The sequence below is a fragment of the Sceloporus occidentalis genome, unplaced genomic scaffold (genome assembly GCF_023333645.1).
Source record: "Sceloporus occidentalis isolate IW3139 unplaced genomic scaffold, rSceOcc1.0.p SCAF_2, whole genome shotgun sequence".
NCBI lineage: Eukaryota > Metazoa > Chordata > Lepidosauria > Squamata > Phrynosomatidae > Sceloporus > Sceloporus occidentalis.
This window is the reverse complement of record NW_028316982.1, coordinates 236,074,422-236,101,534: the sequence shown is the minus strand read 5'-3', so window position 1 is coordinate 236,101,534 and position 27,113 is coordinate 236,074,422. Positions and strand designations below refer to the sequence as shown.

Here is a 27,113-nt window from a genome sequence, read left to right as displayed (position 1 = left end):
AGAAAATGGAAAGATGCCAACATCAGTGCTCTGACAAAAACCCAACCCCCCACCAGGAAGCCAGTCACAGTTCAGCCCTGGAAGAAACCAGTGTCTAATAATTCATGATCAGCAAAACTGTCTGTCTAGTGAAGGAGTAGTACAGTTCCTCTCTCACACATTAAAGTGACTGTAGAGTGAATGGAGAAGCTGGAGTTCACTTCAGTTAGGGACTACAGACAGGGCCTCAGTAGCAATGCCACCCTCACAGGAATGTGATGTCAAGGAATCATCAGCCAGGCCAGCTGGGGGAGAGAAGGGCATGACTGAAGACCCTCCAAGTAGTTGATCACAAGTCAGGTAGTCCTGAGAGAGTTTTGTTGGATGAGGAAGAGATTAACAGGAAGAGAAAAGGAGAAAATCAATGCAAGTATGAGGAGGAGGTGAGGAAACGAAATGGAGTGAAACAACACTGGGACTTCCAGTTGTCCCCAGAGGATGATTTCTCATCTTCTGCAGTAAGTTACTGAGGGTATGTAGCACACATTCTGGGATTGCATTGGGCGTTGAATGGAAAGGAAAAGCATAGCTGGTGGTCAGGCATGAGTATCAATTCATAAATCCCAAAGAGGAGAACATCAGAAGAGAGGATGATGACTTAAACAAGTTTAGGTCAATCACTTCTGCAATTACACAGTTAAATTGATATAGATTTGTGTTGGAAAATACATATATGCTTTCATGTAAGAATGGCTGCACAAATGTGCAAAATTTTCATTTCACATTGAGCATCAAAATTGTAGTGTTCAGCTGGCATATATCAGATGGCCATTCTTACTTAATACATCAAAGGAAACAAGTCTGTGCCCCCTTTTGTAAATTGCCATATAGATAACCGTTGTAGAGGATGTCTACCCATAGAGCACACAAAAATCCATTGGAGTACAATCTGCCACAGAAATCCATTACAGTGTTATTATAACGATTCTCCTTTATTGTCATTCTTCAGTTTGAAAAAGGAGCCAGGAGTCACAAGTAACGCTAATTGGCACATTTGCTTTATTTATTTATTTATTTATTTAAAACAAACGGGGGTTGTATTCTCATTCTGTGTTTTTCTTTTTTTTTCTTTTTTTCCTTCTTTTCTGCTTGGTTTGTCTTGTCTCCTATAGTTCAGTCCATCATCACATTGAAAAAGGGAGAAAAGAAAAAATGTTTGTTCTTTTTTTTCCTTAACTCACTCAATAGGTTTTGGACTCCTCAGATGAACGCAACATTGCACACACACTTGGAACAGAGAGAAAGGAAGTGGGGGAAAGCAGGAGAAAGAGAGAGAAAGAGCGCACTCATGGTGGGCAGACAAACACACGCACGCGCAGATCAAACAATTCTGATACAGTGCAAGAATTTTCCCAAAATGATTGGATCATCATTACCAAAAAACTCGCCATAACAACACCAAGAAACAAAATGTTTAAGCCACACTGTTTGACTGGGATTTTTTCCTGCTTTTTTTTTCTTTAAATGTTTGCCACACAGAGAGAAAAAGGGTTAAGTGGGCGGTAGAAGGGACAAGGAGGACAGACAGACTCACAGGTGTGAGTAGGAGAGGGGTCAGATTGGAACAAGGAAGGGAGGAAAAATATGGGAAAGTAGGGGGAGGGCAGGGCAACAGGGAGTCATTTCTTAATGTTCAGGCATTTTCTTGGTCCGCCTCGCTCTCGTTGTCTTTCACGTCTTCCTGCTGGGCACTTTCAGAAGGTTTGGTTTCTTCTACAGTATCTAGGAAGTACAAACACAGAACTGTAAAGAAGTGTGTGACTTAAGGTTAATGGCTCTAGTTATAAAGAAACCTGGATGGACACATTCCCTGAAGAGCGCAAAGTTCTTGAGCCATGCCAATATTTTAAATTGTCCACCTTTTGACTGTGGAAGCTTCCTTACCTCCCAGCAATACAAGCTCCATGCCTCATCTGCCACTTTGCCCTTTCTAGGTACATTTACAGATGAAGTGGGGGTTCTAATAGAAATTGAGAGCCAGCATGGCATAGGCCCTTATCACACAACGATTGTTGGAACTCCAATCTGAAGCCAATCCAGACCCAATCATGGGAATTTATATTACATGATAGATGATCACACACGATTGCTGTCTATGCAGAGCCATTCCGAGCCCTGTCCTAAGTCAATCCAAAGTCGCTCCAGAAGTAGGTGAATTTGGTGAACTAGCAAATTGACAAATCTTTTTCCAAGGTCAATACAAATCTAATTCGAATTGGTCTTGGTGTGGAATTCAACTTTGCTTCGGTCCTAGTACACCCTCCCACAACCTCCAAGGTGCCACATTTCTCATGATGCGGTGCTGCAATTTTGTGCCATTTGCTTCCAGTACTCCTGCCTCCATTTGCCCCCTCTGTCCTTCTGCTTCCTCCTCCTCCTCCTCTTCCTCCCTCTTGTGTCACCTTGATCTTGCCTCCATTTGCCCCCTCTGTCCTTCTCCTTCCTCCTTCTCCTCTTCCTCCCTCTTCTGTCACCCCGATCTTGCCTCCGTTTGCACCCTCCATCCTTCTGCTTCCTCCTCCTATATATGTGCGCACACACACACACACGTGTGTGTGTGTGTGTGTGTGTGTGTGTGTGTGTGTGTGTGTGTGTGTATACTCTTCCCTCCATATTTGTGGCTTTGATATTTGCAGATGTGATTATTCACGGATTTGATTAATACGTTCTCTCTAGCAATATCTAGGTCTTCCAGTGCAACTCTATGGTCAACTTTAACTAAAACTTGCACTGAAAGACCTAGAGATTCCTAGAGAGAATACTCTACTAGGCATTTGTATCTCCTCCAGTGCAGTTTTATGGTCAGTGTTTGTAGGACATTGACCACAGAGTTGCACTGGAGGACCTAGAGATTCCTAGAAAGGTGTCCTCTCAGGTAAAAACATGGTGTTTTTGTTATTTGCGGTTTTCCCATATTCACGGGGGTCTTCTGACCCTAACCCTAGCAAATATGGAGGGACAAGTCAGTCTCTCTCTCTCTCTCTCTCTCTCTCTCTCTCTCTCTCTCTCTCTCTCTCTGTGTGTGTGTGTGTGTGTGTATGTGTATATTTGGACACCATACACGCACACACACATATACTCACGTACACATACTCAAGACCACACATGGCGGGAGTTGTGGGCATTGCTAAATTGTTGAAATACAATAAAAATAGAATAAAATAGAAGGGAAGAAGAAAGGCAAAGCAATCATTCACGTAAGGCTAGCATTCATGCGAAATATGAAACAGGAAGTGGCCCCCTTCTTCATCCCGGAAGTGTAAAAGTTCTTGATGCGTTCAGAGTCCCACTGAGCATATGCAAGGGTGCCAATTCGAATTGTTGAATCTGCATGGTATGATAACTTATGTTACATCCGTTCAGCTTTGCCTCAGGAATGACCACAATTTCACTCATCACGTGTTATAATTAATCATTTAAATTGACTTAGATTCGAATTGAATCTACTTCCCCTTCCCTTTGGAATGGCTTTGGAGTGGAGTTCCAATTTTCACATGTGATAAGGGCCATAGTGATTTGTGCATTGAATTGTGACTCTGCAGACCAGGGTTTGATTCCCAGTTCAGCCATAAAACCCACTGAATGACCTTGGGCAAGTCAAACTCTCCCAGCCTCAGGGGAAGGCAATGGGAAGTTAGATTTGTTCAGTCTTGCCAAGAAATTTCAGTCAGTGAATACAACAGGGTCGCCATAAGTTGGAAACAACTTGAAGGCACACAACAAGAAACAACAATAGAAACGGGTGGTTCTGAGGATGAACTGGGAGTGATAGTTATAGTGAATTGATTACACTGACTGAAATTTAACAGAGTTCAGGGTATAGGAAACATGGCAAAGAACTGAATATACAAGGTATTTCCAATATAAAAGATTGATTAATTGATTGACTAGTATTTGAGCTATCTTGTAACAGGAAAAAAGAATGTAAGCAACTGGGTATAAAATGAAAAGGAAATGTGTTATATAGGCCCAGAACAGACGGCCTTTTGCAGCACCCTTGTCATGTGCGAGGATTGACTGGTGGGTGGAGCGCCCACACGCCCAGCAACCCTTGCATGTGATGAGGGCGCTGCAGCTGCAGTGCACCCACCAGATGGAGCGCGTAATGATGACATCGCACTGTGCCGCTTCCAAATGGCAACATCACTGTGACATCTCTGGCACTTTGCTGCATTGCAGCAGCACCAGAAAAAGGAGCCGCTTTCAGGCGCTCTTTTTTTGCTGCACAGCAGTGCCGCACAAAAAAGAGGCGCCAGGGAGGCACCTGTTTTTGGCGCTCTGTACCACGCTATAGACAGAATAACAAAAATGTATGAGTTTACACTGGGAAAAGGTCAAGGTTTCCTGCACAATTGTTGTTGTAAGATACCTTCAACTCATTTCCGACTTATGGAGACTCTAAGGCAGACTTATCATTGGGTTTTCTTGGCAAAGTTTGTTCAGATGACAAAAGACAGAGGTTTGTTCAGAGGTCTTTGCCTTCATTTGAGACAGAGAGTGTGACTTATCCAAGGTCATCAAATGGGTTTCCATGGCTGAGCAGGGATTTGAGCCCTGATTCTCTAGTGTCCTAGTCAAACCAACACTCAAACCACTACACCACACTGGCCCTCTACCTGAACAGTAGTAAAGGCCATTTCTTGTATTGATTCAATTTACAGTGCTGCTAATATATCGTATGCCATGGCATGCAGAATTCATTTTGTTCCATTGACATAGGAATTTTAATCAAATAGATCCCTTGCATTTTAATATAAAATATATGGAATTTCTGTATTAAGAGGCAAATGCCTATGGGGGCTGCTTCCATGCTGCAAAATTAATGTAATTTGACACTACTTTAACTGTCATGGCTCTATCTTATAATTCTTTGGTTTAATTTGTAGTTATTATTGTTGTGTGTCTTCAAGTTGTTTTCAGCTTACAATGACCCTAAGGCAACCCTATCATGGGACTTTCTTGGCAAAATGTGTTCAGAGGAGGATTGCCATTGTCTTTCCCTCAGACTGAGAGCATGTGGCTTGCTCAAGGTTTCACAGTCATGTGGGAAATCAAACCTTGGTCTCCAGAGTCATAGTCCAACACTCAAACCACTATGCTATGCTGACTCCCTTCTTAGTGTTTCGCAAAAGTGTGACTTGTGGTAGAACTACAAATGCATTATGAAGGAGGTATTGATCTTAAGATGTGTCTTCTCAAAGGATCAAAATAGTCTTTATTTCACTGCCATTTCCAGTTCCAGCATGCTGTATATTGTTGCTATGTTTTTGTGGCATTATCAAATAATGGAACAACATAACTGAAATTTAAAACATGTGACCGGCCACCAGTGCTCTCCCTTCATCAGATAATCGCTTAATGCTCTTCTCCATAGTAATTGAGAAGAAGAGTCCTAGGTGCAGTTTCTTAAAAAATATTTCATAGAATCATAGAGTTGGAAGAGACCGCAAGGGCCATCCAGTCCAACCCCCTGCCATGCAGGAAATCCAAATCCAAATTTGCCTATTAACACACTCTATATTTTGTACAAAGTGCAAGGATGTTGTGAGGGAACATACAGCAGTAAATACATGACAGTTATGAATAAATGCAGCATTGGTTGCTATCAAACAAAGTCAAGCAGAAGGAGCAGTATTTCCAAGGTAGGGCAGTATTCCCACATGGCTTCACTTACACTATGTGTTAATGGCTTACAGGCTGTGCGCCAAGTTCTTCTACTGCCCTACATTGGTGAAATTAGGTTGAGTGGGTTTCCGGGTAAAATGCAGTCTCTTGGGACCTGCCAAGCTCTCTTTGACTTGCCAGAATTAATTAAATTTGAGCAGACAACAGCATATTGCTACAGATCTCTTTCTCCTTTTCAGTCTATCTCTCCTTCTATTTCTCTCCCCCTTCCCACATTCCCTATCTTTGTATGGCTAATGACTTTTGGTTTTGAGTTTGTGAGGGGGGGAATCTTTAAGTGACCAAACACAGGTACAGTAGAAATAATTTATATCATTACTATGGACCCCTTACAATAACCTCAAGAGATTTGTCCCTCAGGGTTTTCATATTTATTGCTGACACTGCTCATTCAGAATGAAGCATTCCCTTAATAGTTTGCATCAACCATTTGATTGATGTGTATCCACCTTGATCTTTACTCTGACCATTAAGAAAGTACAGTCATCCCTCCATATCCACAGATTTTTTTTATCCATCAATTCAGCCATCTACAACTTGGAAATATTCTCTCTCTCTCACACGCACACACACATTCTAAAAAGCAAACCTTGATATTTCCATTCTATATAAGGGACAGCATTTTACTAGGCCATTGAGCATTCACAGATTTTGGTATCCAAGGGGGATACCCACTGTAGAACATTGCCTTTATCCTTGTATCTAAGTCATAGTGACCTGAAAACTTCACTTTCCTTTGGATTCATTTGGAATCAAGGTGGAACTTTGCTCATGGAAAATCTATAGGCTAGATATAGAGTCCACGGCCTTTCGTTAGGTGAATATTTATTTAAAATTTGATTTGCCTTTGGTTGGGACTCATAAAGATAGTATTTTGATGGAGACAAATCTGCCAGCCACTTGCTCTGAAACAAGATTCATTCTGAATATGTGTGTGTGTTTTACAGACTCCAAAACTCCAAACTCTAGTGCAGAAAGTCTTGCAGTTAGTTCCTAACACATGTTAAAGCATGACATTCAATAAAAGAACAGGCACTAAAACAGCAATAACAACAACAAGAAACACATGGAGAACAATACCAACATACCCATTATCCAACAGCCTTCTTACAAAGGAAGGTTCTATCATCTTTCTTAAAATAGGTCCATGAAATACTGAACCACATGAACCTCTCTAGAATGAATATAGACTAGAAATAGAGAAGACCAGAAACATTCTCACATTAACTCACTCTCCTGAATAACAGTAGAATCTTGAACATTGCTTTTTAAGACGACCAAGAGGGCCAACCAAGTCAGGGTAGGGTTGCCAGTTCAGGATTGTCCCAGACCGAGATCTAGGGAGAACCACTGGTAATGTCATTAGACATTATGCACTAAGTACAAACCACAATTGCTCATTCAACTGTTTTGTGGAAATTAAGGCAAAAATCTCAAAGTTAAATGAGGGGATTAAGCTTTTTCATCTACTTAGGGAGAAGGAATAAGGAATATTCAATTTAGCCTACATGCTTCTAGCCAGAAAGTGGATGGAAAGCAGAATGGAAGGTGAGTTCTAGTGCTTAAACAACTGGTAGGAAAAGAGGAACCAAAGAAAATAGATAGATCGCCCTGCAGCAATGAATCAATTAAGCTTTGCACACTGTTGCAAGGTTTTGCTCTGCTAGTTGAACTGGGGATTTGAACTGTCCTTTTCTCTTGTCCAGAGACAATCCCCCAAATCTTGAGAATTTGCACCCTCATCTCCTGCCTAGATATGATCTGTGAAGCCTGGAGATAAAGGGCCAGACCCTGAGATCTGACATCCTTAAGTCAGGAAGATGGTAGGAAATATATGGTAGAAGCCTACCTCCAACTATCCTATTTTCATGCTTTGTACCTATTTATAATTTTGCTATATTATGAGGTGAGAAAAAGTCTCTAAGAAGAAACAAAAATATTTTCCCATGGAGAGATTATTGATTTTACAGATAGGACAAACTAAAAGTCAACAGAGCACATGGCAGCCTAGATTTAGCCCAGTGCATCCAGTTAAAAGACCCCAAACAAACAGTACACAACTACCCCTGTGCATATCATGTCAACTGCAGAACAGCAGAGATATTTGCCTAGTTTTCTGACCGCTGTCAGACTGGGGCTATACAGACTGGTGCTGGCGAGTGCCCGAGGTGAGGGCTGAACACTCGAAGCCCTACCGCTGCCTGCAGAGTGCCATTTTGGCACGCACCTGTTTAAACCATGCACACTATGATGACGCACCTCCGGTGCAGCACCCAAACGATGCAGCTTCTTTTTGCTCCCTGCAGGGAGTGAATTGGTGCCACTGCGTGTGGTTGGACCAGCACTGATCCGGGGCAAAAAGGGGTGGCGTCCCACCACCCACATGAACAGCCCCTATGTCAGTATTTTGGGGCTGTGTCCACACTGCAGAAATAATCAGGTTTGACACCATTGTAACTGCCATGGCTCAATGGTATGGAATTCTGGAAAGTGCAGTTTGTTATGGCACCAGAGCTGAGTTCTGGTGCCACAACAAACTACGCTTCCCAGAATTCCATAGTACTGAGCCTAAGCAGAGAAAGTTGTGACAAACTGGATTATTTCTGCAGTGAAGATACAGCATTGGTATATAGGATTGGGTTAAATGGGCTACTATTCAAATTCTAATAACCCATTTTATATTTTGAATGAATGTAGCTCCAGCAAATATGGCCTGTAGCTTTTTTGTAACAGTCCTAAGTATTTTACCTTTTTAACGAAGTATTGAGAGTTTATCATTGCAGAGACATGTTATAAACCATGATGAGCACATAAAATGAAGTTGAAACTGATCCTGGCTCTGAAGGGATGAATTAGGATGCCACCAGGCTGTCCAAAACACATCACCCTTTTGTCTTCTCCTTCCAAGAATTGCCTCATTCATCAGTGATAACATGAAATTTGGCTCCTCGCCTCATATCTGACACCTGCAGTGCCCATTCCAACTGGCCATTATGTAACACTGATATTTGAATTTGCTGTGTTTGGAGTCATTCTTATAAAATGTAAACCACTCAAATGCTTTGGCAGAAAAGTTGTATGTATATAATAGGTAAAATCAAGCATAGGTGACACTTTCAATAATGCAGTTGAATTGCTGTAGAATAAAGGTATTGTATTGGACTAATGGCACTCCAGGTATGCAACATCCTATGATTTATCCTGATTGTATGCATCAAAATCTGTGTACCAGAAATAGGATATTTCTCTCCAGTTTGCAAAACAACCATACCCATAACAATTGTTCTCCAGTGGACCAATTTTCCCAACTCTAATGAAATATTGAATATAGAGACATAGAACTGCAGACTCATAGAGCTGGAAGAGACCATGATGGACATTTAATCCACCCCCTGCCATGCAGGAACACACAATCAAAGCACTAAGGTCCACTAAGACTCTGAGATCCCTTTCATATGTACTGTTGTCAAGTCAGGTGTCCCCCATCCTATACCTGTCCATTTCACTACACTCCCTAAGTGTAGTACAATGGACCCTTCCCTTATGTAGTGAACAAAATTTGGCTATCAGTCATGAACAATAGCAAAATGAGGACTCAGCAAATTCAAATGGGAAGCCATTCAATGTCAGGGGCTTTCCCAGCAGATAATGATCACCAATTAGCAGACATTAATCCTCTTTTGCATTAGCCTCCCAGCCTGAGGCCTGCTATCAGCAACAGAACAATACTCATGCAGATCACTCCTATATTCCCAGGCTCACACAGTATATACTTTTTCCAGGCAAGCATTCCCTGGAGATGCCAGCCACAGATGCTGGTGCAACGTCAGGAAGAAACTCTTCTAGAACATGGCCACCTAGCCTGAAAAACCCACAAAAAACTACAAATGCATGTATGTTCATGCCCCATTGAAAATAATAGGGTGCGAGCCCATGGCATGGTGTGGCACATGTGCTGCAACCCTGCACACCATTGTTTTTCCCCCATGTGGATTATGTGTAGGCTGGAAGCCGCATATGATGCGCCCATGTACAGTGTGAGCACACTGTACCTTACATTTCTCCTATGGAAATTCATTTTCTTAGTTTTGGCCCATCTTTCTAATCTGTTAAGGCCATTTTGAATGCTGACCCTGTCCTTTGCGGTATTATCTACCCCTCTTAATTTGGAGTAACCTGCAAATTTGATAAGCATGCCCTCTCTATGGGGGCAAAGGAGCTCTTTGTGTTGTCCTAAAAGATGCTTGCTGTTTTCTGATCCAATTAAATGGTCTTCAAATCCATCACAGTAACCACCTCCCTGCTTCTTCAATTTGGATCAAGGCGGGCTCTATTTGGGATTCTTTCTGCTGCCACCACCCCTTTTCTCTAAGGGATGGAGAATCCATCATGTGTCATGGGTGCCTGGGTGTACACAGGCGCCTGCATGTTGTAAATGGAAAGGAAGGGGGAGGCAATGTGAGTCTTCCCTCCTGCTTTTCAATGTAAAGGGTGTGCAGGGAAATGAGAATCAGGGCTCTGTTGCAAGGCATCCCTCACAGTGTCTAGACACCAGCTGCCTGGTTGTCATGGAAACCCTCCAACTTTGGCTGATGGGCAAAAAACTCTAATGTCTCTCCTGAGAAATCATTCAAGAGGGAGGGAGGGAAGGAAGGAAGGAGAAAAAGATAATGGAGGGAGGGAGTAAGTGAGAGTTGCTCTTTGTGAATGTAATGGCTCAGCCCTGTTAGATCTACATTCACATTGCAGGAACAGGGAAAAGACAGGCTTCCTCACTTCTCTTTGAAGCCCCCCTCCTTCACACAGAAGTGATGCTGGCAGTTGTGCAAAATGTCTGGGATACACTGCGCTGCTCTTTTTTCCACCCCTCTCTGTCACTGCTGCCATCACCACACTCTCCTTACCTCTCTGAGTGCTCTTTCAGAAGAACATCAGGCCTTCTTCCATCAGCCCAGACACGTTAATTGTACCGAAAGAAACACCCCAGGGAGGAAGAGATGGCAGACAGACTGTCAGGTGCATTTAGTGCCATTCAGAGGGAATTCTCTCCCTGATGAGCACCAGTCTCGCCCTCACCATTTGCAGAAAAATAACACTCCGCTGACAGGAGCCCTGTTGTCTTCAAAACATATTTTGTCGGTGTACTTGGTATACTGAGAGCAGATAAGTGAGAGCATGCAAATATAATGAGATGGATGAGGCAGTGGACCATGGGAAGAGGCTTTGGCTGAAATGTAACAGTTAATCCCAACTAGAAAAGACCCACTGAATCAATGAAGCATATGTAAAAGCGTTGCCTTATGAAGTAGCCATTAATTCCAGGAGTCTATGCTAGTTAGGTTTAGCCTTTGGATTTAAGTCACTGTGTTTCTTTTAAAAAAAATTATACACATTAAAAATATAACAAAACAAAAAGACACAAATATAACAACCAATATACAATTAGCTATATACATCTATAATCCTTCAATCAATTCTCAAAAGAAATAAAGAATATACTCTAGAAATCTTTTAACACCAAAGTTTTTGAACTTTCACCCATTTTTTTTCATATTGCTTAGTTGTATTTCCTGCAGCATACATAGATAACCTATCCATTACTGTATATTCACATATTTTAGCTTTCCACTCCTCTATAGATGGTATTACATTGGATTCCACACAGTTCTTTTTGAATCCAGGAGTTTTCTGATTTAAGAAAATCGCCAGTGGAGTGCTCCTGGAAGCAGAGATGGAGCCAGGCTGTATTTGGGCAGCAAATTTGGTGACGAAAGCCTTCTGACAAGATCAGGATGCCACCCAAATTAAGCTTTAAACAAGATAGAGGTAAGCCGATTTGAATAGCCAAGTGATTAGCTCCTTGGAAACACCCATACCCAACAGTATAAAAAATGTCACCAAGATTATTTGAACAGTGGCTCAAAATAAGCCACATTAACAATCAGAATAGCACTTCTGTCCTATGTGCTTTGATGTAGATGAGTTGACAGGATTAGGGACATCTAATGACCTGTCCCTCAGAGAGAGACACCTGCATGATATTCCTGGCAAGTATAAATTGTGATTTTACCATAGCCACAGCTGTGGAGTGATTTTCACAGCTTGACTATGTAGGCTTGGATACATTTCCAGCTGGGCGCAGACATCTGGCAGTTAGCAAGAAGATGTTGCTTGTACAAGGGTTTGAAAAACTATTATTACCCTTCTGGTGGCTTCATAGGTTTTTTTCCTTTTAACCCTTTGGAATGTTCCAAAACCAAATCCATCCTAGCCCGAATCTTTTCATTCTTCTTTCATAGTTCTTTAATAGCCAGCAAAGCTTGAGCTAAAATGAATACATGAAGTGCTTTCTTACTTTTGTTTATCTTTTAAAACAGTAATACCATTGCTAAGTGACTCATTCCAGGCAGTGTAGTATTATTATTTTTTTACACATTTGAATTAGACCTCAATTTGCCACCATGGGACAGAAAGAGATCCTTTATAGCTGTGGATTTCCTTCCCCTGCCCCTGCAAAAAATAACCAAAATGCACAGGAATTTTCTTTGCCCAGATCCTCAGTGGAATCCAAAGTGGGCCCTGTCAGTAATAGTCCTATTACTGGAATGCCCACTGCAGAGGAACTCCCCAATTCCCATTCTAATATATATTTTGTGCAAACAAAAAACATTTATTTGAATTTTATTAATAAATGTCTAGAGTGCTATTGTTTGATGGAAAAGTGAGGTATAAATTTAAGGGAAAGGTACATCCTCCAACAAACTTTTTAAATGGCGAAATATTTTTTCTACTTGGTTTACTGTTTTATCACTATGGAACATTTTTGATCTCTTGTTGCTGCTGCATATAATTTATGCTAGTTTAAATGCATATTTTATGCTACTTTTGCTGTTAATTTTAAACACAGAGAGAGAGACACACAAATATTTTTTGTTTTTTATCTGTATTTATGTAAGGCGCCTGAGAGCAATTTGTTACAGAAAGAAATACAATGAAATAGGATATGATATAACATGACAATGCTGGCTTTCTAATGCCTTACTTTAAATCATTATGAAATAGCCTTCTCTCATTTGAATGAGAGTGGAAGAAACTGTTACATTCCGTCCTCAAAATAACACGTCCAGTTGTCTTCCCACAATAAAATAGGTACATGTCATTTATGAGTCACCTGAGCACATGTGGATGCTTCTCTAAAAGGTCCTAGAAGCCTGGCTGTAAGATATTGCTATGGAAACAAGAGGCATTGATCTCTGCAACAACCACCCCCCAAAATGACATGCTGGGATAGATGATAAAATGACTCCTTTCTTCTGTTTTCTTTCTAATATTTATTACTGAAGTCAGTGAAGGTCCTTTAATGACACCAAGGTGTCATTTTGTCATTCTCTGTACAAAGGAAAGGAGAGAATAATGCCATCCTCACAATTTCAGTGTAATTGTTATAGTTTTCCCTTCTGTCTCCTTAATCAAAGACTTGCTGGTACTCAAACATTATGTTGTAATCATTGGGTATTTCTGGGACTCTCGCCCACCTTGCTGATAAATGACCTAGTTGGGAACAAATCCAACTGTAGTACATCAGTATATCAAATATATTGGAGATAGGGAACCATTTTCAGCCAAGGGAACAATTTCCAATTTAGGAAGGCTCTCAGGGGTCACATTCTGTAGAGGAGGGGAGGAGGTTTTAAGAGTACAGTAACCAGGTTGGGTCCAAGGCCACAGCAGGCAAAGCCAAAGGCAGGTAAGCAAGTGCAATTAGGTGTAATTCTTTCCGGTGTGGATATTTTCTACTAAGCAGTAGGACTGTTGTTAAGAGAAATAAACTCTTAAGTTTTATTCCTGTTCAGTTCTGTGCAACAGATTTTCTATTCCAAAACCACAATTCATTTCTTCACAAGGTATTTAACACTCTTGCCTGACCAGCTCACAGATAACAGTAGAATATTCCAGAATTTAAAATATTAAAAATATTTATCATCATATCAACAAATTATAACAACATAGTCCACATCACATGAGTTGCAGAGCATGGAAAACCTGGTAGAACCAACTTCAAAGAAAGCATAATTAAGAACTGCATTCTTATACTGCATCCCCATGCATAGGTTCTTCTGAATAAGCTCAGTTCAACATAGAAGGACTTAAATCTGAGGGGGGAAATGATAGGATTGCTCTGTCAAAAAATAAACATCACGCTGAAGACTAATAAACTGAAAAACAAACATAAGCGAGGAAAAGGGCTCATATAAATAGAACATGACTCAAGGAATAAATGAATCATCAGTAAAGCAGGGCAATAATCAATAAAGAGGAGGATAATCTGTTTTGCAGACAGAGTAAAGCAAGAAATAAAAAACAAAAACAGTTGACAAGCAGTTTTGGAAATATAAATTTTGCCTGATGCCTGAAGAAACTCAGTGTGAAGGCCAGGCAGGTGTTCCCAAAAGGATATTCTACAACAAAAAACTCTATTGCTAGTTAATACCTGCTTCAGTTTAATAATCAAGGATGCCAGATATTGAATGAACAGAATCTCAGCTGTGAAATGACTTGTAACTTAAATTAAGCCTGAAAATGAACAAGTGAATGTCTTGAATATGATATGATGGGGCCATTGGGGTTGGGGATAAGCTGAGTGGACACTGTTCTCCACTGTGTATTCAGTTAAGCTCTACAACAGGAGGCAACTTCCAATGATCCAAAGCACAAAACTTTCAACCAGGGTTTCATGGGCCATACCAGGTGTTAAAATGCAAAGACAAAAAGAAGAACCAGAAGTGGCTAGACATCCACTCCCAATCCACACATACACTCACACACAAAACCACCAACATTTGGTGGAAGACAGCAAAGTTTTAACACAAAACTCCAAAAGTGTGTGCGTGTGTGTGTGAGAGAGAGTGTGTGTGTGTGTGAGAGAGAGATATTTTGCTATGGAGTCAAGGGGAGTGGTTTGTCAGCAACAGAACTGACAAGCAACCTGCATTGTATTGAACAGTATACCAAGTGGGAGTTGCCTTTCTATTGCTGTCTTATCTTGAATTGCCAAACAGGCTTCCAACAATAAACATTCAGCTGAGTGGTTGAAAAGTCCAGTCTCCACAGGAGTGCTCTACAAGACTTGAATGAATGTAGTGATGGGTGTAGCTCCTTAATTATCAAATAAGCCCATACATAAGATGGAGGAGTCCAGTTGCCTCTATTGTTGGTATTGTCAAATAGCAGTGGCCACTGTATTGCTATTCTCATATAAATAGCACTTTTGATCCTAGGACCACACTGGAATATCTGGTTGCTGATAACATAACTTTTTTAAATTTTTCAAGCTATGGGCTCCAGCACTAACCATCCCCACTTCAAGTAAAGGAGACACAACCACCTTGTAACATGGGGGGGGGGGGGAGTAGTCACTGCCAAGGAACTAGTGGTCCAAGTTGTAAACTCAACCTAACACTTTTTGTCCCTGTACCAAATCTATTCATTAGGAAAAGAAGACGGAACCGAGCCAAGGGTGTGCATGTTTTTCTCATGTTCAGTTATCACAGTTAGCAGCAGGGCTAGTAAAACATCTGATAGAGTAGAAAGGCAAGAATTGAGAGGGGACAGCTCCCTCACTCATTTTTACTAGCATTTTTTTTTAAAGGCAACCAATCCCAACCATCCAACTAATCCTGATAATTTTATTTAACTTCTTCACACCAAGCCTCTTGTCCCCACTACTCAGGACAAAAGAAACAGAAAGCATTTTCTCACATTTCCCTGTATTCACCATTATAAAAATAAAAGGCGAGATACATTACTTTATTCCCAACAGCTAAGAGGCTCTCCTCACATGGTTTATCTGTTTCTTTCTTGGACCTATTACAATATTATCTGTTACAGCAGGGGTAGGCAAAGTTGTAGCTCTGATGCCTACCTTGTGGCCCCAGAAGTTCTCTCCAAACTTCCAAACCCTGCAACATCAAGCCATTTTCTAACCACATTAGAAGAACCTAAACATCTAAAATTATTGAAGAACACTCCCACCCACCCATGTGTGTCACTGTATCAAACTCATAATCATTTCCAAATGCCTGTTTTCATCCAGGTCCTTCAAAAAATGGTGATAGGAAAAGAATAGTGATCAAAAACGTTCACCTTCCTAGATAATGAATTGCACAAACTAACTATGTGCACTGAGGGACTTTAAACTGTTGCCTTTCTAACAATTGGCACACAATATAAATAGAATCTTTCATTATTATCATAATCTTTACATTCTAAATCTTCATGGACCCTCAAAGTTGTTATAAATATAGCAAGCTGACTTGTACTAAGTCAGAAGATCTGTCCATCTAGTTGGACAGATTACTATTTGCACACACAGACAGGCTGAAGATAGAGCTGCATCTAATGGCACGTCCCTGGGTAACCTTCTTTGAAGAGACTGCTATTCCATACACCTGAGATAAAGCCCCACTGATATTTTATGGCAGAAATCAGAAATATGTTGCTGTATACATTTTGGCAGCCTCTTGGTTCTCACTATCACTTTATGCAAAAATATATAATTTGGGGTTATTTAGCACAAGAAAATTACATTCTAGCAACTGCTTTAAGCAAAAATATGCTATTCTCTGTGTTTCTGAAAAATGAGGATCTTTTGGTCACTTACAGGTTGTTGTTGGTTTTTAAAAACCCTCCATATTTTTGGCATGATCCCAGCTGCAGTGGAACCCAGGAGGGCTAAAATGGTCCCGAGATGGATCAAAGTTGCCCACCTATGCTATATGGAATGATTAGAAGAGAGAATATGTTTTATCTTTCTGCCTCTAGCAACATGTACAACCATTTTAACATTAAACCCTTATTAAGATGCAGCTAGTGTTGAGGAATTGTCAACCAACATCTTGACTAATATCAGCATTTTTTTCTTTTTCTTTTTAACACCTTTGCCTGATGAAGAAGCCAGTGGTGCTTCAAAAGTTTGTGACATCTATTTTATGCATTTTTATTGGCCCAATGAAGGTATCATTGTTTTGTGAATTTTAGATGTTATTGCATTTTGTAATATGGCCTACATGGCTACCTCTGGATATGTAGGCTACACTATGTACACAAACTGCACTGACCTATTTTATTTAAACTCTCTTAAGACATAGTTTTCTGGCACTTGGGATATATCACCCACCTGTAACAATCTGTGTACAGAAATTATTGTCATTGTAATGGGAAAAAAATAAAATGGTGTCAACACAGTGGTTTTAACAATGGGAAACTGCTACTGCCCCACTTTCCACCAGCACAAAAATAGCATGAAGGAGTTTATGGGTTTTGTGCCAAGAGATGTAATATAGCTACATGCCAGCCATACATTTGGTAATGCAAGATATTGGCCTTTTTTTAAGTGATGGCACTAGTTTAAAAAAGGATTCCGTCAGTTTTTGATAACTGAATGGAATGCAAGCAGAAGCCCTTTCAAACATCTAACTAACCACAGTGGCTAGGGCTGTTGATCTTCGCATATTTCATTCTTACATTCAAGAATGATTCACTTCAGATTTTCTCCCTGCTAGGTGAATTACCTGAATTTTGCAAACTATATGAGGATTTTCATGTTGGGACTTTGTAAACATTTTCATTTGGTTCCTGTAAATGATGTTTTGTGCAAAAACTCAGAGTTCCATGATAATGTGATGGGTTTGCACTGAAACACTGATCCAAAAACATAGTTTTTGTATAAAACAGTTTTTCTGCACACTGTAACCTTTTTTCTTTGCAAAAATTGTGAAATAAATAAAAATTCATAGCAGTTAACCATCTTCTTAATGAGTGTCCAGTGCATCAGGATACTATTTCTAAATGAGGATAAGAAAATTTTCAAATGTTCTTCATATATCTATAAGTGACCATCAAAGTAGTGTAATCCTCAGTGATGTGGTGGGACCAGAGCCCACAGTGTTAAAATGTCATGATGTTTTGATTACCTTGGAAAATGATGTCATGTAACACTCTCCTAAAATGTTCTTTCTGTGATTAGCTTCAGCTGTCACTGTAGATGGGGGGGAGCCATGGACTTTTTCCAAGCAAGAATGTCTGTTTGTGAGTTCGCCAAAATATTTTGGGTCTTATGTGTTAAGGTTTTGTTTTTAGCTTAGAAAATTTCAAGAACTTGGGTTTTTTTGGGGGGAGGGGGTTGAGATAAAGTGTATTTACCCTTATGTTGAGGACATGAAGTTTGTAAGTGACCCCTATATCACTGATGATCCCAAACTGCTGAAGATAGTGTGGGAGTGTTTCTTCCAAATGGTCTCTCCCAACATTTCATCAGCATCTGTCTTATGAGTTAAATTCCACAAGAGCTGCACAAATGTCATGCAGGGTTAATCTAAGGTTTTATGTTTTGTCTTGTTTTGTTTTTGCTACATGAGGCAAAATAGAGTAGTACCTACTCAACCCTCATTCAAAGCATGTTACTCAGTGTAATGTCACCTATATTGTTACATCCAAAAAGTGCTGCCCAAGTCACCTATGTCATTCTGTTCCTCACCTTTGGAACTTCCTTCCATGTGAGACTAGGCTGGCCCCTTCCCTGTTCTCCTTTTCCCAGGAGGCAAAAATCTTTTCTTTCAAGCAGGCTTTTAACTATGTAATTATGCCCATGGAGGCCTTTTCTTGCAGTGTTTGCTTTGGTATGCTTTTAATGAATTTATATTTTTAGCTTAGTACCTTTTAAAGAGTTTACATTTTTAACTTGTTGTATTAATGTGGTGTTTTAATTGTGTTTTAAAATTGTACTGTTTTGTTATTGTTGTCATTTTTAAGCATATTTTGTGAGTTGCCTTGGGTCCAATTTGGAAGAAAGGCAGCATATAAATAAAATAAATAAGTAAAACCTAATGACAGGGCTGAGCACATAGTGGGGTATCTACACTCTTGCAGTAGTGTGGGATCTTGCCACAGGAAAATGACTCCCACATCATGGGAAATGTGTGAAGACGGAAAACCACAGTAGTATAGATATTGACATTCAAAACGTTGTTCGATATTAACAAGATGTAACATGCAGAACCATTCCTGAGCAATGAGCAAGATGGAAAAATACAGAAAAATCAATGTAATCCACAGTATGTGTGTTTCATGTACTTTATCTGTGCACTGTTCTTTAATTTTATTCCCCTTTACACGACATGCCAGGTAAGGACCATGCAACAGGTAAAATCTTGCACAGGTATCTAATATAAGGCAACAAAACAAATGGAATAGTATGCCAAAGAAACAAGCACCATCATCGACTAACACATGATTTCTTGTGTGGACAAAGCAGAGGCCAGAAGGTTACTTCCTTTCACCAAAGAACAATATTAGTTTGCAAAGGATTGGGTTCTCTTGTTTGTTCATGAGGGGTTTTTTTTTAAATCCAGTTCATACCTGAGTTATTTGGCTTTTGCTATAAAGAGAGGTTTAAAATGAAGGCACAAATATGTTTTCTTTTCCCCTTGTTAATTCTGTGTGAGTGTGCTTTCTTTAAAAAGTATCATAGCTTAAGTCAGTAATCTGCTACACAACCAAAAAAACAACAACAACAACAACAACAAAACACCCAGATGCTTCTCACACTAGTCCTGACATTATTTCACATTTCCTTAAATGCTTTTCTGTTTGGGGCAAAGGCAAACGAGTGCCTTGGTGTCGGTGATTTATGCATACTGAAAGTTTAGACTGTTTGATTTTTTTAAAAAAAATACTGTAGTAATTCTAATGGGTAGATTTTTTTAAAGTTACTTTTTTGAATTATAGCTTTTCAAATCTCCTAGGCAGCATAGCCTGTTGCTGGGAGCTCTATACCAGAAAGAAACATTGCTGACTGTAATAATGGATGTAAAGCCACAGAAAGATAATGAGAAAGTCTGCTCAAAAGCACCCCTACTTTATTACATTTCTGCTTTCAGTCTCCCACCTGCCAACTTGCCTGGATGGTTTCTAGCTACTTTCGTTCTAGATACATTTATACTTACAATTTTGAACATGTTCACACAGAAGTACATTTCATAAATGTCAATGGTTTTTATTCCTTAGGAACTGCTTGACAAATGCTAGTTCCCCCGATGTTTGGGACTTCCAACTCCCAGAATTCTTGAGCACTGGCCATACTGCCTATTACTTCTTGGAAGTAAAGTGCAAAATATCAGGAAAACCAGAGTTTAAGAATCTGTGCCTTAGAATGAGTGTTTGGAATTGCAAACCTAATTATGAATGTAATGCTTAGATTTGTTGCTGCTTTTCTCTGTTTTAGATTATTGATATGTTATTGCTTCCTCAGTCTTGGGGGGGGATGTGATCCCTGGCTAAACATTAACTTAAAAGTGCCTCTGAAAACAATTTCTGATGAGAGATTATAGTTGCCTCTGTAAAACAGGTGAACACATCTACAAAGCAAAAGTGTTCATCCTGTTTGTGCAGCATTTTGATGGTCAAATTCACATCTGCTCTTCCCATTACTTAAAGATGCAACATCTTCTTCAGGCCAGGGATGACTATGATACCAAACTAGACATAACTACAACTATGTTGAAAACATTAATCACAAATGGCCACCTCCTTTTCATTGCAACCACCATGCACATGGTGTGAGTTTTATTATTTTTGCATCAATACCCCAATGAAAGTCATCTATCCTGCACCTCACTAGAAGTGAATATTAGCCCCAAGAATCTATCAATCACTTTTCATTCTTCTAACATCTTTACAGAGCAACCCATACTATGTCTAGCTAGATGTAAGACTCATTAAGTTCAGTGAGACTTATACACAGGAAAATGGATCTAGGACTGCTCTTTAATCACATTATCTCACTCTACCTATACCTGCAGTGCCATTAAAACTATTCCTTTAAAATGCAGAAACGTATACACTCTAATATGCAACAAGCAAAAAGCTACACATAATTCATCATGAAATTACATCTCAGAAATTTTAACTCTCCCATCTAAGATTACAGTGAGAAATGAAGGAAGCACATAGTGATGCATGTATCTCAAGCTCCTTCCTACGCTGACAGTTTTTTGCTTTTGGTAATTCGCCCAGCAAAACAAGATGTCCTTCAAGACCTGAAAGCAAAAACATGAAAGGTACAAGGATTTCAAAATGAATGAACTTACATGGTTCCTTTGGGCTCCCAGTATGATGAAAAAGGAAGACACGTACAGCTCTGACAAAATTCAGGGTTGAATTACACATTACCCCCTTTTGAACGGCTATCATCAAAAGAAGCATCCCTGCATTTCTGCTTCCACTCTCCCTCATGACATTGAGGAAGGTAAAACATGAAGACTGACATAATTGCATTGGGAGTCATCCAGCCCCAGCAAACCATGGAGCAGCCAATGAAGAGACACAGCCGAGGCACAGAAATTTGCTAGGCCATGATGTCACACTCTCATCACATATTTTTACTAAAAACACTATGAAAGAGAAAGAGCAATGTTACTATTGCTTTTACTGGCATCCTACAATTCCAGCATGGGTCCAGAAACAGGTTTGTGCCGCTTTTTGAAGTTTCTGTAAGCTCTATTTTTCTATAGGAACACAAACTTGTGTAAAAGATGTCAATGTTTATAATTATAGCTGAAATGATGCTGCGCACAGCACTGTGAACATTCAGAGAGGGAGAGGTCAGGGATTAATGTGAACCCTTCCAGAAATGTGTCTAGAACAGTTAGCCCCTAAACATTTCAATGGGCATATGATTTGGCATGCTCATCTGACTTACCTTGAGTAAAATAAAATAAAAGACAATACCATACCATGTTGTTTTATGTTCAATAGAAATTCCACATGTGACTTTTTCAGTTAAACAAATAACAAAATGTATCTAAGATGAAATACTTGTTTAGGAGCAAACTCAGTTCAGTATGCTATTATTTAGTGAGACTAAGGGGCTCTGCAGACTGCCCCTAAGGGGTGGCGGGAGGCCGCCTCTTTCCTGGTCAGATCAGGACCATGGCAACCTCATGCTGTGGCCCCGATTCGGCCTTTGGAGGGCGAAAAAGGAGCCGCAAAAAGCTCCTCTAAAGGGTGTCAAAGTCACGTCAGCATGGCTATATGGTGCCCCTTTGGTGCTGCATCATCTGGATGCAGCACCAGCTGGAAAGGCGCACAGCATCCTGATGCCCTGGGAGTGGAGTCAGGGTGTCCATCTTCAGGACGCTGCACCCTGATTCCATCCACAGGCCAGCCTTTTCAGCCCATCTATATAGGGCCTAAGGCTACATCTACACTGTAGAAATAATCCAAGTTGACACCACTTTAACTGTCATGGCTCAATGCTATGGGATTCTGGGATTTGTAGTTTTGTGAGATATGTAGCCTTCTGTCAGATAGCCCTGGTACCACAACAAACTACAAATCCCAGAATTCAATAGCATTGAACCATGCCAGTTAAAAGGGCTGTCAAACTGGATTTTTTTCTGTAGTGCAGATGCACTAGCTGAATTTAGTTACATTTACTCTTAGGTAAAGTATAGGATTTTGACTTTAATATGACTTGTTCTTACAGTATTAACTTCCTAATAAACCTCATTCAGTTCAAGATAATTGTGTGCAGGATAACATACAGGTTGTATTCAAACAAATTCAAGCTTTGCTCCACAGATATATTATTTTCTGTGCAGAAAATAATGTTTCCTAAACAGAAAATGCTGTTTTCTTAGCAAAACAACTTGTGTTCAAATTTTGCACCAGATTTTCTGCAGTCTTCAAAAACTACACAGTTTTAAAAATCTTTTTCAGAAAAGGAAGAACATTGCTACTATTCTGCTACCACCAATAACAAAATTAGTAAAGAATTACATTCCTAGCTACATCCTATCTGAAATATGTAAGACAGAGAAGGGTACAGTGTAGCCCATGAGCCATAAATTGTTGTTGTGCACCTCCAAGTCATCTTTTACGAATGACAACCCTAAAGTGAACCCTAAAGGGTTTGCTTGGCAAATTTCCTCAGAGAAGGTTTGCCATTGTGATCCTCAGAGGCTAAAAGAGTGTGATTTGCCCAAGGCCACCCGGTGGGTTTTTATGCTTCAGCAGGGAATTGGACCCTGGTATATTGTCTATACAATAGACACCATCACCTCTTTTAATATATATCCTAATGTCTTCCACATCCCTTTAAATGTTGGCCAGAAATAATGAAATTCAACTGCTAGCATGACTCAGAAGTAAGCACAAGAGCTCAGTATTCCCAGTCTGGGCTTTGGGACGTAGCGATTAATATATATGTCAGCTTTGAGTGTATAGATTATCATATGCCAGCATTCAAGGCCCCTCCTTTGTGTCTAAGCAACTGTGTTGAAGGAAAATCAGACTAAGGTAAGGTCATGTTAGGATAGCTTCTTTTGCCATAAATTGGGATTTGAGATTGGTTGGTTTGGGGAGTCAACTTCTTTTTAAAGTGATGGTACATCCCTATGTGGCACTGCCCACTAGCATTCAGTAAAGGTGGGATTGTGTACTCCTGTGACGTATGCTGATAGTAGCTTTGCTACTGATAAAGTCTCCGAAGTCAGACAGACTTTGTCTAATGAGCCAAACTAAATCTGTCAAAGACCTTAACATTGTGAGCAGCAATTGTATGTGTGGCATAGGGATATAATACTGACAGAGGATCTAACTCTGCTTAGTATTGTTCAGAAGGGGGCACTAGTAAACCACTGTTGAACGACTTTTACCTCGAAAGCCTTATGATGAGATAATCCAAAATGAGGGAAGAAGTAGTGCTGGAAGATGAGATTCCCAGGTTTGAAAGCACTCAGTCTTAAGTACAAATGGTACTGTGTCGAATGACAAAAGGACATTGACCTGCTGGCATATACAGATGTGAAAGGAAAGTCCAAGCTGCACAATGCATTTAATAGGCACATGGAATTTGAGAGGCATGAATCAGAAAGCTAGAAATTACAAAACAAGAAATGGAACATTTTAAACATGGCAATATTTATAGAATGCTGTGAGGACAACAGTTTATTCATTCCAAACACTCTGTTCAGGCAAATGAACAGATGACTGTATACATTGATGTCACCAGATGGCCAACAGAGAAATCAAATAGACTACATAACTGGAAGCAGAAGGTAGGGAAACTCCATTCTCTCTCTGGGAAAACAACACAAGAAGAGATTGTGGTACTATATGATTCTATATGGGCTATATAATTCTTCATATCTTTAGTATATTTGATTATCTGTACTGACTATTTTGTTTTATTCTTCAGTGTGTGTGTGTGTGTTTTAATAGTATTCTAGTATTGCATTTTAGTATTACATTTTAATATTTTATATCATTGGAATATTTTAAAATGTTTTATTTGGTAACTTTGGGCCTGAACAGACAGGCCAAAATAAAGCTGCTTCAGGTCACTTTGGAGATATGCTGTTTAAATGATGCATGCGTCCTAAGAGGCCGGAAGCCACGCCAAAGCCATACTCCAGTTCTAAAGACTGGCGTGCAGCTTTGACGCAGCTTCTGGCCTCTTAAGATGTGTGTGTCATTTAAACAGCATACCTCCAAAGTGGCCTGAAGCAGCTTTATTTTGGCCTGTCTGTTTGGGCCTTTTGTAAAGTGCTATGTGCATGGATGGTGTTATGTAAATTAACAGTAAGAACAATAATAATCTGCTATCAAAAATTACAGTAAAGCTAAAGAAGTATACAAAATCAATAATAATAATAATAATAACCTGATAACATCTTTTAATTGAGATTTCCTGCATGGCAGGGGGTTGGACTGGATGGCCCTTGTGGTGTCTTCCAACTCTTTGATTCTATGATGATGATGATGATGATGATGATGATGATGATTAACCTTTATTTATAAAGTGCTGTAAATTTACACAGCACTGTACATACAATCTTTTTAATTGGACGGTTCCCTGCCCCTCAGGCTTACAATCTAAAAAGACATGACGCAAAAGGAGAAGGGAAAGGTGGTGGGGAAGGGGCCTCTCTAGTAGGATAATACATATAAAATACAAAGCAATACAGGAAATGATTGAATAAAACAGACAACAAAAGAACATCAAATAGCAAGTGAGAATTATGCAATGCCTGGGAACGCTTCTCTGAACATGATGGTCTTCAGCTCCGTTTTGAAGCTGGTTAAAGAAGTCATGGTTCTTGCTCGCGGGGGAAGAAGGTTCCAGGAGTGAGGGGCAGCAAGTGAAAAGGGGCGAATCCGAGATGGGGCAGAGGAAATCCTGGGCTGGGACAGCAGACCTTGACTACCAGAACGGAGGGCCCTGGTGGGAAGGTGAGGGGAAATAAGGTCTGATAAGTAAGGAGGGGCCAGCCCATGGAGGGCTTTAAATGTTGACAGCAGGAGCTTATACTGAATGCGGAAAGGGAGTGGGAGCCAGTGAAGGGATGCCAACACAGGAGAGATGTGGTCAGAGCGGTGGGTGGATGTGATAATGCATGCAGATGAATGCTGGACAGAAATTAAAGGACGGAGGTGAGAGAGAGGAAGCCCAGCCAGGAGGATGTTGTAGTAATCAAGTCATGAGATCACTAGGGCATGGACCAGGATCTTGGCAGCAGAGGCACAGAGATATATGCTCAGATTTTGGCAATATTGTATAAAAAGAATCTACAAGCCTTGGCTGTGGTCTGGATCTGGGGGATACATGACAGAGAAGAATCAAAGATAAAACCAAGACTGCGGGCTTGCTGGACTGGTTGAATAGAAATGCTGTCCACAGAGACAGAAAAGGAGTGTTGAAGGGTGGACTTAGGAGGAAGGACAAGAAGCTCTGTCTTGGACATGTTGAGCTTCAAACGCCGATGGCGCATCCACTGCGAGACAAGATGAAACTTGCTGTTCAAGCCTTGGAGAAAGGTCAGGGGTGGAAAGATACAACTGGGTGTCATCAGCGTACAGATGGTAGGAAAAACCAAAAGAACTAGTGATTTTACCTAAGGACAGTGTGTAGAGAGAAAACAGAAGGGGACCCAAGGCAGAGCCCTGGGGAACTCCAACAGATAAGGGAACAGAAGATGAAGTCTGACCTCCTGCAACCACGGCAAAAGATCTGCCAGACAAATAAGATCGAAACCAGTCGAGAACAGAGTCTGAGAACCCAAGGTCAGAAAGTATATCCACTAGAAGACAGTGATCAACGGTGTCAAAGGCTGCAGACAGATCAAGAAGGATGACAACAGAGTAAAGGCCATTAGCCTTGGCCTGTAAAAGGTCATTGGAGATCTTAGTGAGAGCTGTCTCTGTGGAATGCCTTGGGCGGAAACCAGACTGAAATGGATCGAGGATGGAGTTGGCTTCAAGAAACTCGACAGCGAGAATAAACAACCCGTTCCAAGACCTTAGAAAGAAAGGGAAGAAGAGAAATCAGATGATAGCTAGACAGAGAGGAGGGGTCAAGAGAAGGTTTTTTCAGAATTAGGGAAATAAGAGCATGTTTGAAGTCCGAAGGGAAGGAGCCTGTAGAGAGAGAGAGAGATTAAAGATATGGAGAAGCGAGGGCAGAAAAGAGGGAGCTATGGAAATTAGAAGACGAGTAGGAATTGGATCAAGAGGACAGGTTGCAGGTTTGGAAGAGTTCAGAAGTGTAGCGAGTTCATCCAAAGAAGCAGGAGGAAACACAGAAAATTTGTTAGGCGAGGGCGAAAGAAGATTATGAGCAGAAGAAGAATCAGGAAGGACCATCTCAGAGCGAATAGTGGTAATCTTTGAGATGAAATAATTAGCAAAGTCATTAGGAGAGAATGATGAAGAGACAGGAGTAGAGGGAGGTTTAAGCAAAGAGTTGAAGGTGGAGAACAAACGCTGCGGGCGCCTCTCATTGGCAGAGATCAATGATTTGTAATAATTCTGTTTTGCCATAAACAGGGCATGTGAGAAAGAAGAAAGAACAAATATGATCAAAAATGACAGTAAAGATAGAGAAGCATACAAAATCAATCATAATGCCAAAATATAATTTAAAGAAAAATTATGTAGAATTTAAAGATTATATAAAGAGGACAGCTGCATTACTGAGGTTAACTGACTGCCAACCAGAGAAACTCTGAACCAAAGCCAGGCATATTATCAGGGAAGAATGCAAAACAAATTATCTGCAGACAAAAAGAAAGAAATGCTTGATTGGATGCAAGATGAACAAAAAGCAAAAACAAAACTTAACAAAAGTAGGATCAGAAACCTGAATCTATAATAATCAAGGTGAAGAAATAGAAGGTAACAAAATAGACGGAACAAGAAAACTCTTCCATAAATTCTGAAAAATCAAGAGGAAATTTAAACTAGGCACATATTTTATATGACCAACAGGGGAATACATTATAAGATCAGGGAAAAAATAAAAGATAATAGAGACTAGTATCTAGTATAACTAG

General features: G+C 40.2%; 1 protein-coding gene across 1 annotated transcript in view; it reads right to left on the bottom strand.

Annotated features, from left to right (window-relative positions):
• Positions 1–1,031: 1,031 nt before the first annotated feature.
• GAP43 (growth associated protein 43) overlaps positions 1,032–27,113 on the bottom strand; it is a 92,524-nt gene continuing 66,442 nt past the window's right edge. Inside the window, exon 3 of the mRNA XM_089508184.1 lies at positions 1,032–1,761. Within this exon, the coding sequence (XP_089364310.1) occupies positions 1,673–1,761 (89 nt within the window). The 3' untranslated portion in view covers positions 1,032–1,672. The remainder of the gene's footprint in view (positions 1,762–27,113) is intronic.